Consider the following 11,458-nt stretch of genomic DNA (forward strand, 5'->3'; position numbering starts at 1 on the left):
TTGCTGTGTCCTGAACCCACCCTGGCTGGCAAGTCAGCCGCTGGAGTGACGAAGGCCTGAGAGCCATCCGGGCTGGCCCGCCTCAGGAGCCAGGATGGCATGGGGCTGGGGACGCACCCTCGGGCCTCCAGTCCCTGCCTTGCCCCGGCAGCCTGGATGGAGCAGAATCCACTGCAGAGAGGGCAGAGCGGGTGGCCTGGGCCCCCCAGCCAGTCCTGCCCTCCCTGAGCTCCGGGGGTGGTGCCCCCGAGCTCTGGTCACACACCTCCACGGGTGTCCAGGGGAGAGAGGCGGGCAGCAGGCAAGGTGACTATGCCCCCTCCACACACACCCAAAGGGAATGAGGGACCCTCAAGGTCTCGCCTGACCCCCGCTCGCCCACCCACCATCCCCACCCCCTGGCCCACCGCGTCCTGCTCCCCACCCAGGAGCTCAGCTCCAGCACCTCACATTGCCACGGCCCAGCCTTGGGGTGGGGGGGGGAAGGAGTGTGCTCACTGCCAGCAGGGGCCAAGGAATGGGGGGCCCTGGGAGAACAGTGTGGGGAGGGCCGCGCCCGCTTCCTCCTCGCCACCCTGCGGTGTCCTCGCTTCCTGTTCTTGACACAGCGTGGCTCAGAGCGGGCGGCCCTCTTTCCAATCCCCTCCCGCCCCCCATGTGATCCCCAGGGCCCCGCTGTCCCCTGATGGAAACACTGGAGGGGCTGGGGGCCTGTGGAGGCGGAGGTCACTGCCCACAGGGTCAGTAGGCATCCCCAGACCCCTGCCCCTCCTCCCCATCTCAGCACCAGAGCAGACTGCTACCCCAGCTGTGCCAGGCCTCCTCTCATGGGATCCCCCAGAGGAGCACAGGCGAGAGAAGGAGGGCCGTGGTTGAGGGGCGGCTCAGGAAGGAGCCAGGAGCAAGGGCCGGGCCAGGGGCCTGCAGACCCCGAAAGCGCCATCCTGCTCTCCACATCAGCCCACCCCAGGGCCAGCAGAAGGCCGCCCCTCCCCATCGCCCCCTCTGCGGGCCCACCCCCTGCCTATTGCACCTCATTTCTTTCCTGCTGTCATCATTTGACAGCTGAATCAGAGACGGGGGCGTGAGAGGGGTGTGGGGAATGTCACCAGGTAAGAGATGAGCCGGCCGGGAGCACGCACCCGCCAGGCCCCTGGCCACCAGGAGGCCTGCGGGCGAGGCAGAGGCCAGGCAGAGAGGTCTTGGATTTGGGGGCCGCCCCCAGACCCCAGGCTCCAGATGCCCCAGCAGCGAAGGAGACCCGGGAGTTCCCTGATGTGAGAGCCAGAGACCATCTACTCTCTGTAAGTCTCTGAGCAGATGGCAGGGTTCTGGGAGGAGGCCTGGAAGGGGCTGGGGCCAGGGGAAGGCCCTCAGCGCCTCTGACCAGCTGTCTCCACTACGTGCTTCCAGGGTGGCTGGCCTAGTGCAGACTAGAGGCAGCTCGGGGCCTGGGGACCACCTTCCGGCCTGGCCTCACATTCCCCATCATGGAGCAAGGATGCCTGCCTCCCCTTTCCCCCACCCCATCCCAAGTCTGTGCCCACTTCTGCCTGGGCCTGGCCGGGAATTCCCAAGGCTTGGAGGAGCTCAGGCCTCCAGGGTGAGGGGCTGAGGGGCAGAGAAGCAGAAATCAGTTTCTGGACAAGGTCAGCGGGAGCAGGAGCACCTGGGCCTCTACGCGGGCCAGCCCAGAGCTGGGTCGGCTGAGCTCTGCCCAGCAAGCAGGCTGGACGTGGCGAGGACCCCAGGGAGAAGGGCTGCAGGAGGAACAGGGCTCAGGGGCTCAGGAACTCAGGGATCGGGTCGAGGTGGTCAGAGACAGCCTGGCGCCTCGTCCATTCCCAGGGAGCTGGGCCTCGGGCCACGGCAGCGATGCTGGGACACTGCCTGCCGGCCCCCAGCAGGGCAGAGGCAGGAGGCACCGACCCCTGGTGGTGGCAGCACGCAGCTGGGTGTGCGTGGGTGGCAGTGAGGAGGGGCGGAGGGAGGAAGCTGGCTTCCTGAAGTCTTCTCAGCCCTCAAAGACAGACCGACAGACAGACAGACAGCTGGAAAGAGGCACACGGGGGACACAGCTGCTTCAGTAAGTCCCTGAACTGGGGGTGGAGGGGTCCTGCGGGCCTGGGGTGGTGCAGACCTGGGGAGACAGGAGGGCCCCTCCGAGGAGGATGTGCAAGAGGGCGCCTGGGGTCACGGTGCCTGGATGGGGAGTGGGTGCTGAGCAGCCGATGTGCAGGAGGGGGCGGGCAGGGTTCCGCAGGGAGACCAGGGGCAGAGGAGCCCCGCCGGCCGCCCACCGCGGAGAGTCTTTCTGCCTCCCGCACCTGCACACCCGCTCCTGCCCTCACCTCAGTCCCTGGGCTCAGCAACTCCAACACCCCCACCCCACCTCGGAAGCTGGGACCCTGGCTCTGGAAGATGGGGACTGTCCCCAGAGGAGGGGCCCCGCCACGTCCGCGCCCCAAGTTGTGCCCCCAGCTGTTGCCTCCCCACGCGCTGTCGCTCAAGGGCTTGGTGAGGCCATTTCCTGTGACGGTTACAGAGGCGGGATGGGGGGATGGGCAGAGGAGGAAGGAAACACCCCCAGCCTACCTCCCTGGACAGAGACCCCCAAAGCCAGCATGGCCCCGGGAGTGGGATCGCCAGCAGTCAGGCCAGCAGCCTGCATGCCGGGCCCCCTGTGGCTCCAAGGCTCACGAGGCCTCCACCTTCTTGTCCAGAGGAGGCCCACGTAGACCCAGAGGTGCCGTCTCAGCCGTGGCCCTTCCCTCATACAGACCTTGTCTGCTCCTCCCTCACTGTCGCCCCAGCTTAGGGCCCGAGCGGCCCCTCCCCCTCCCCCTCCTTCTGGATGCTTCCCCATCCTCACCCACAACCTCCACCCTTTATCTTGTCCAGACTGCCACGGCCCGGGGTCCCCTTGCAGAGATCCTGGCCTCCCCACAGTGAGAAAGCCACCACTTGCTGGGGAACAGAAGACACCCCAGTGCAAACAGAGGCGCCGCAGGGCAGGAGGCTGGCCTGGGCCTGGCAGCCTCCCTCTGGCCTGTCAGGCAGCCCGGAGGTCCAAGCTCATGGCTGAGTGAGCTTCCCCAGCATGGTCCAGGCCCGCGGGGGACGTCCCAGAGCACAGCTGCCAGTCTCACCTTCGCCTTGGGGGCAGCCATGACCCAGCCTCCGCCCGACCAGGCACCACCCAAGAAGCACGTGCGGCTGCAGGAGAGGTGAGACCTTCTGTGGGGGGCCTTCCCAGCCCCCCGCCCTGCCTGCTCCCCCCCCCCACTGCCTCTCCAGCCTGGAAAGGAAGCCAGATGTGCTCATTTGCATGCCCTTTACACGTCTGGGGCACCAAGCGTGTGCCTGGGCCCCAAACCCCAGGTCGGCTTGAGCAGCCCTGGCGTGGGGGCCTGGAAGGAGGGCCAGGAACGGGAGGTGGGGGCAGCCGGGCTCAGGGCTGCCTGCTCTGGCGCACATGGGATGGGGCCTGGCGGGGCCCTGGGCCAAGGGGAGGACGAGGAGTGGCCTCCCAGGCCCAGAACAGCCAGAAGGCGGGCGTGAGGGGCTCACCGCCATCCGTGCTGCAGGCGGGGCTCCAACGTCTCTCTGACACTGGACGTGCGGTCCCTGGGGGCCGTGGAGCCAGTCTGCTGCGTGAGCACGCCCCGCGAGGTCACCCTGCACTTCCTGCGCACAGCCGGGCACCCCCTCACCCGCTGGACCCTGCAGCACCAGCCGCCCAGCCCCAAGCAGCTGGAAGAGGAGTTCCTGGTAAGAACGTGGGGTCCCCTGGAAGCCACTGCAGCCCCTGGCCTCGCCCCATTATGGCCTGCGGGCCTATGCCATCTGGGAGCCCTTAGGGAAGAGAGCTCTGGGGCTCCAGGAAGGAGCTCGCCCAGGCTCCCTCTTCTGCCCTCCACCCCATCCAGACCCATGTCTTGAGGCCAGGAGGGAGTGGCCAGGGCCCAGCTCTGCTAGGCCAGGTGGAGGGAGAGGAGGCTTGGAAGGGGCTGGCTGTTCACTCCTCCCTCCCCTGCCAGAAGATCCCCTCAAACTTCGTCAGCCCTGAAGAGCTGAATGTTCCTGGCCACGCCTCCAAGGACCGATACAAGACCATCTTGCCAAGTAAGAACTCCGGTAGGGCCTGGGGGCAGGGCGCAGTCCCTGGGGCCAGAGAAGTTCCAAAGGCAAGACACAAAGCCTCAGCCAGGGAGAGCTGCCTTCGTGGGGCCTCCTCTTTCGGCCGAGAAATACACACAGCTGGACCTGGCCGGGGACAAAGGAGCAGCCACCACACCAGGATAAGAACAGGGCAGCACTGTGGCCAGCACTGCCCAGGAGGACCCCAGGAAGTTGATCTATGGTGCTATGATCCACATTTTACACATGAGGAAACTGAGTCACAGAGAAGTTGAGTAACTTGCCCAAGGTCACACAGCCAGTTGAACCAAACCTTCTTCCCAGCTCAGGTTTGCAGGGGAAGAGGCCCCATCAGGATGGGCCCACAGGAGAGGGCTCTGAGAATCCCGGGCGGAGGCAGGGCAGCGCTGGCGAGAGGACAGTGGCAAGACTGGAGCTGTGAGGGGTCGACCCTGCAGGCTTGACACACCCAGGGTCAGACCCTCTTTTATTTCAGAGGCAGGTGTGGGATCCTCTGGCCATGAGACCCAGGGAGACTCTCTCCCATCCAAGCAGCCTTATCTGGCTAACCCGCCTCCAGCAACCTCGTCTGGAGGCTGCAGCCCCCTGACTTGCCTGTTCTGATCTTCCCAGTGTCCTCGCCCTCTGCTGCCTGGGCTGATCAAGGGGCTGGACCCCAGGTACACTCTGTCCAGACCAGCTGGCCCTGGGGAGCCGGTCCCCTCTCCTTTCCCCCACAAACCAGCTTCATCCGACTTAGACTTGGAGAAAGGCCTCCCCTTGGAAGGAGAGGCTAACATGCCCTGTGGCGGAATGAAGCCTGAGTCTGGGCCCAGGCGTGACTTCGGTCAAGTCGCTCATCTGAATCCCGTGGTCACCATCAGGACAAATTCTCCCTGCACAGCACCTCTCTCCCCGTTCCTCGTGGTCCAGCCCTCTTCTGCACCTCGCTATCTCCAGACTAGCATTCAGGGCTGCCCTCTCCTCTCTAGGCCGCTCCGCCCAGCACCACCTCGTTAACCTTCCCAGCTACTGCTTGGGTCACGGCATTCCACTGCTCAGGATCATTCTGTGGCTCCCTACTGTCTGCACATGAAATAATCCCACAGGCATCGGGCCAGCTGCTGTACACAGGGACCACGCAAGCCCAGCACGCTCCTCTTCCCACCTTTGACCTGTGGCCCTGCTGCTTTTCATTTCCTAGACCCCCAGAGCCGCGTCTGTCTGGGCCGGGCACAGAGCCAGGAGGACGGGGACTACATCAACGCCAACTACATCCGGGTGAGTCGCCGGCAGGGATGGGATGGGGGGGCGTGTCCCGAGACCCCCCCAGGACGCTTCCCAGCGTAGCTGGAGGTTTGGGCTCCCCGTGTCTGGGCTTCAACACCCCCGCTGCCGTGGCCCGGGGCCAAGCCTCCAGGCCTCCAGGATGCCCCCTGGGAGCACAGAGCAGACATCAAATGATGCTGGAATAAGACCTCTGGTGCCCTATGTCCCCCCTGTCAGCCTGGCCCTGCCAGCCTCTCAGCATGGAGGGCAGCACGGTCCAGCCCCCTTGACTGCCAGGTCTGCGCGGGAGCGTGCGGGCCGGCCCCTTCTCCCTCTCTCTCTCCCTCGCTGCTCCTCACGCGTCCCCTCATTTGTGGAGGCAGAGGGCCACCAAGGTCGACTTACTCAGTCACAGGGAGCCGGTGGCCAGCAGAGGTGGGAGGCAGTGGGTGTGAGGGCAGTGCCCTCTGGCGGCTCAGAGTGGATAGCACAACGGCCGGGTGCAGGGACGTGACCAGCCCTCGTGCCTGGGGACACATGGTCGCCCATCTGCCCGTGGAAACCAGGTGAACAGGGGGTCTGGATTTCACTGGCTCTGGAGGGTGGGGAGCTGAGGATTCTGAAGGGGAGAAGAAAAGGCTACATCTTGCTACTAAACACACAAAGTAACACGTAAGTGTGAAACATCCACTCAACAAGCGTTGCCCTGCCTTCTCCGCACTTTGTAGATGGCAGCAAGTGGGGGAGGGGACGAACGTCACAGAGGCCCTGGCCCTCAACACACTCTGCTGAGTGTCGCCCGCACCTCACACCTGCTAGAAACTACCCCTGATTTGCAGGCAAGACACAGGGGGCTGTCGGCAGCAGAACCAGGCTTGGAAGTCAGGTGCCCCTCATTCAGACACACGGCTGCCGGTGTGCGTGTCTGTGCTCCTGTGTGTCCAGGGGCGCATGCTCCCCGCCCTCAGCCTGACCCCAACCTGCAGCCCCTGGGCTCTGGCCTCACCGCCCACCCTTCTCCGTGCCTCTGCCGCAGGGCTACGGTGGGAAGGACAGGGCCTACATTGCGACCCAGGGCCCCATGCCCAACACCGTGTCGGACTTCTGGGAGATGGTGTGGCAGGAGGAGGTGGAGCTCGTCATCATGCTCACTCGGCTCCGAGAGGGCAAGGAGGTAGGCAGCCAGGACGCTGCCCCCAGTGAGCCCAGAAATGGCTGCACCCCGCCCCAACGCAGCCAGCCTTGCTCGGGGCAGCTCAGGACACCTGTACACCCCAAAATACACCACCTGGAGGCCAGCCACAGCTGCAGAGGCGGGGACACTTTATCTGCAGGCGTCAAGCTCAAGACAGCCCAGCCCTCTAGCTGGGGTGGACATGGTGGGGGACCCCATTCCCCTCTCTGCTGCCCTGGTCCCCACTCCAGCCCACAGACCCTCCCCTTCTGACTCCCAGCTCCCTCCCTCCCAGAAATGTGTCCACTACTGGCCCACAGAAGAGGAAACCTACGGGCCCTTCCACATTTGCACCCAAGACATGAGAGAGTGCTCAGAATACACGGTGCGGCAGCTCACTGTCCAGGTACCTCTCTGGTTCGCGGGGACGTCGGGACACCCCTTAGCCTCTGGGGACTGGGGCCGACCTCCACTGAGAGTCAGGGGTTTGCTCACCCAAACCTGCCGGAATTCACACCTGAAAGATGCCCCTGAGGCCCAGAGAAAGAGGGACAGGGATGCTGTCCTCAGGGAGCCTCCGGTCCCGCAGGACAGTGCCAACAAGCCACATGGGCGCCTGTGCCAAAGAGCCAGGAGGAGGGCGGGGGTGCTCCAGGGGTCAGTGGTTTGCACAACAACGTGCAGAAGTGCCTAGAAGCTCGCCTATTACTGTGGAGTGTCTCCTACTCCTCAAAGCACTTCTGCATGGATTCACTGTCCTCGGAGCATCACTGTCCCCATTTTCAAGGTTAAGAACTCGAACTTGGGTCTCACCCTCCCCTCATACTGTTCTCTCCCCACATTTCAGAGGAGGGAGTGGTCGAGCACCTTGGGCAGGACAAGGCTGGTTCTCTGCTCGGGGTCCATGGCTGCGCCGGGTCACTCAGCCCTGGCACCAGAGAAGGTGGACAGTGCCTTCGTCCTGTTCCCAGTTCTCATGCCTTGTCCCCTCCCAGTACCAGGAGGAGTGCCGGTCTGTGAAACACATCCTCTTCTCGGCCTGGCCTGACCACCAGACCCCAGAATCAGCTGGGCCCCTGCTGCGACTGGTGGCTGAGGTGGAGGACAGCCCAGAGACAGCGGCCAGCACTGGGCCCATCGTGGTCCACTGCAGGTACGTCTCCCCTCTGCAGCAGCCCTTCCCTCCCACTGGGCCTCTCCTAGGAAGGGTCTAGGCAGAGCGGGGCTGGGCAGGCCTAGTTCTCACCTGGACAGGAACCTCTAGGTCATTAAGCAGGCACTTCTCTCTTCCTTCCTGCTGCAGAACCCGGGCACAGTCCAGAGAGGCAGCTCCCATTAAGCTGGGGGAGGAGAGGGACATGGTGTCGGGACCTCATCTATTCATCTCCCACACGTCTACTGAAAACCTCATTGTCAGGTGTAGTGTTAGGTGCTAAGGAGACAGCTGTAAACAAGGCAGTCTGGTGGGGAAGATGGCAGATAAACAAACAGGTGATGAGAGAATGATGTGGGTGAGGGGCACAGGACAAAGTCACCTAACTCAGACTTTGACGAGAGAAGGTCTTCCAGGAAAAGGGACCTCCAAGCCAAGCTAAGACCTGGAAGGTGAATTAGCCAAGGGTAGTGGAGGGGAGCCTCCCAGGCAGGCAAAGCAGCACGTGCAAAGGTCCAGAGGTGCAATTCAGAAACTGATGGGTTGCTGAGAGTGGAGTTAGAGAGTGCAGGCCTGGGGGCCATGGGGGGACAGGGATGAGAGACGAGGCTGGAAGGCAAGTGCAGGCCCACTGATGAGGGGGCTTGCAGGACTGGCCAAGAAGCCTGAATTTGCCATTTAAAAGAATACTTAGGCCACAAGCAAAAAAAGTGGATTGGGGTGGAGTAGGGGGAGATGCAGGGGGCAGATTTAAAATAAGGAAAACATTTGGGAGTGCATACCCTAAACAGAAGGCAGAGCCCAGGGCACAGACAGAGCATCTGGAACCTCCGCCCCACAGGGGACACCTGGACACAGTGAGGGGGTCAGGAGTGGCTCCCATCAGCCGTCCACGTGGGAAGACTTCCCACGGGAGGGGGGCCTGAGAAGACTTTGGAATCAAGGGCAAGACAGACTGGAGGAGAGAGACTGGGCAGGACTGAGGGGGCCACGGGAGCAAGAGCAGCTGTGAAGACGAGTGACCATTAGGGAAGGGGCCCCATGTGGGCGCTGCCGGCTGGAAGCCGCTGTCTACCACCCGTCAAAATGTCCCCAGGGACCGGAGGGTGACCTGGGGTAGGTCTAGAGTGGGGCTGTGAGGAGCGTGACCTCCTCCAACGCCAGGCTCAGCCTGTGCAGGTAGCACTACTTCCCCCAACGCCACGCCCGGATAGAGTGCCCTTGGTCCCCACCACCTTCTCTATAGTGTGGGGCCTGCTCCCGGCCCACCCGGCCCCCTGTGACCTCCCCACCCTCCCCTGGCTACACCCAGTGCAGGGATCGGCCGCACCGGCTGCTTCATCGCCACCCGAATTGGCTGCCAGCAGCTGAAGGCCCGAGGGGAGGTGGACATTCTGGGCATCGTGTGCCAACTGCGGCTGGACAGGTGGGTCCGTGCACGTCACCGGGACTGAGACACGAACAGGGTCACCGATGCCTCTCGGGGGCCGAGTACCCACAGGTGCGGCGGCACCTCCCGTGAGACAGGAAGGGCCCTTTTGCTTAAAGAGATGCTTCTTCTGCAGCTCACGCCCAGAAAGGCGTCTCTACCTAGAACTTTAGCTCTCGGGGGTGCCTAGAGTTAGGCCCCTCCCCATAGGATGCTGCCGCCTGAACGGACCCCTTGCTCACAGTCTGGGTGCCTCTCCCCACAGGGGGGGCATGATCCAGACGGCGGAGCAGTACCAGTTCCTGCACCACACCTTGGCCTTGTACGCTGCCCAGCTGCCGGAGGAGCCCAGCCCCTGACCCCTGGTGCCCTCCCCGGCCCAGGGGGCTGCCCCCTCCCGCCAGGCCTGGAAAGATGGGTCTGAGGAAAGCAGGCCTCGTGACCTGGGGGACCCCTGGGGTGGGCATGGGAATGGGTGCTCCTTAGATGGGTGCCGCTTCCTCCAAGGGCCCCAAGTGGACCCTCGGGGGACCCCCATGTCTCTCTGAGCCTAAAGCCAGGGGCTGACACTTACACCAGAGCTGGAAAGAGGCCCAGGTGCCCTGGTCTCTGAAATGCCACATAAGCGCCAGCCTCTCCCTCCGAAATGGATGTTAAATGCTTTGCTGCCATCAGGAGAAAGCAGTCCGAGGGGCCCCCAGAAGCCGTTCCAGCTCCACTCCCTCCCCAGGGCCAGCAAGAAAGGGACCCCAAGATCATCCTCCACCCATGCCCTGCCCAGCAACAGGCCAAGCGCCCAAGCTGGGGAAAGTCTGGTCCTCCTTGGTCAAGTCCTCAGCCTCCTCTCAGTGACTCTCTGCTTCCTCAGCCCACATCTGTGAGGCTGAACACCCCACAAAGAGAACAAGGACCCAGACTCCCCCAGGTCCACACATGTGTCCAGGGAGCAGGCTACAGAGGTGAACCAGCCAGACAGTTGAAATCTCTGGAAGATGGAAAGTGTGGGGACCCCTTGGAGGCCTAGATGGCGGCCTGCACCTCCGTAACTGCCAGCCACCAGCCGCCAGCTCCTCCCTAGGGAGACCCTCTGCCTGCCTTCTGACCTCAGTGGGGGCTGCAAGTACCCAGGAAGCACACAGGAAACGGGATGAGGGAGCTGGGAGCTCGGCCTGATTACAGACAACCAGCCTGCCACACCCTCCGCCCTGCAGAGCACGCAAGGGACAGCGTGGCTATTTCAGGAGCAACCTGGCTTAAAGCACCCTATGCAGACCCAGGGGCTTGGGCTGAACCAGGACCCCTCACGTCTACCCAACCGGGCAAACTCTCTTCCGAGTCTCACATCAACACAACGTCCAGGGTTAGACCCATCTCAGGGCTGAACTCTGCTCCCCAGGGAGGCCTCCAAATCCTTGGTCCTCGAACCCAAAACAGGCTGCTACGGGGGGAGGAAAGCAGCCTCCGGCTCTCCAGGCGCTGGGCCCTGGCACTGCCTTCGCGATGCCGGTCCTCCATGGAACCCCCGGGAGCTGGATCCCGGACAGCAGCTGGGCCTCTCGCGCGGATGTCTCTCCCGAAGACCGTGCAGCGTTGGAGCTGAGGCTGACGTTCTTGGCGCTTCTGCTTGGCCTCCTCACCCCCCACCAGGGAGTGGGCTAACCCACACAGGAACCTCCCCAGCCCTGTGAGAGGCACCCTGGGGCCTGTGGAGCTGGGCGCAGAGCCCTCAGGTGCCCAAGCCTGTCCTGAGCTCAGACCCTGCGGGACGAAAAGCACCACACGGGCCCACAGCACCCCCACCCTGGGTCCTGCTGCCCCGTTCCACTCCAGAGCTCAGGGAGCAGACCCGGAAAGACCCCAGGTGGGAAAATAAAGGCTTGTCAGACGGCTGAGTCAGTCCTTCTTTCCATCGTCTTCTCGGGCCTCCGGAGCCTCTTTGCAGCAATAGAGAGCGTAGGAATCCACAGAGCAGGAGCAGGCTGCGGGTCTTCATCCCGGCTCGTGCCTCTACAGCGCTTCCAGGGACACATGAAACAGATGAGACTGGGGTCGCTTTGGGAAACAGGGCAAAGCATTCCTTGGGCGCTCCAGAGGGACTTAACAAACGGCAGGGATGAGAAGGACCACGGAACTTAACAATGTAACACCCCAGAATATTATGCTGGGCCAGGACTCTGGGATTCCTCCACCGTGGCAATTCGAGGTCATCTCGGGTGGGTTTTGTAGGTTGACATTGAAGGTTTCTGCACCTTTGACTAAAACAATAGACATGTGGGTGCAGATGAATGCCAAA

General features: G+C 63.2%; 1 protein-coding gene across 1 annotated transcript; it reads left to right on the forward strand.

The window, feature by feature from the left end:
- Positions 1–606: 606 nt before the first annotated feature.
- PTPN7 (protein tyrosine phosphatase non-receptor type 7) lies at positions 607–11,057 on the forward strand. Its single transcript, XM_045517609.2, is given in 12 exon segments — positions 607–1,304; positions 1,414–2,517; positions 2,902–3,142; positions 3,145–3,227; positions 3,588–3,771; positions 4,041–4,125; positions 5,345–5,421; positions 6,446–6,583; positions 6,879–6,989; positions 7,579–7,736; positions 9,049–9,162; positions 9,431–11,057. Coding segments are annotated over 10 exon segments (1,086 nt in total). The 5' UTR covers positions 607–1,304; positions 1,414–2,517; positions 2,902–3,100; the 3' UTR covers positions 9,525–11,057.
- Positions 11,058–11,458: the final 401 nt, after the last annotated feature.

This window comes from Camelus bactrianus, chromosome 23, assembly GCF_048773025.1.
Source record: "Camelus bactrianus isolate YW-2024 breed Bactrian camel chromosome 23, ASM4877302v1, whole genome shotgun sequence".
Lineage (NCBI taxonomy): Eukaryota > Metazoa > Chordata > Mammalia > Artiodactyla > Camelidae > Camelus > Camelus bactrianus.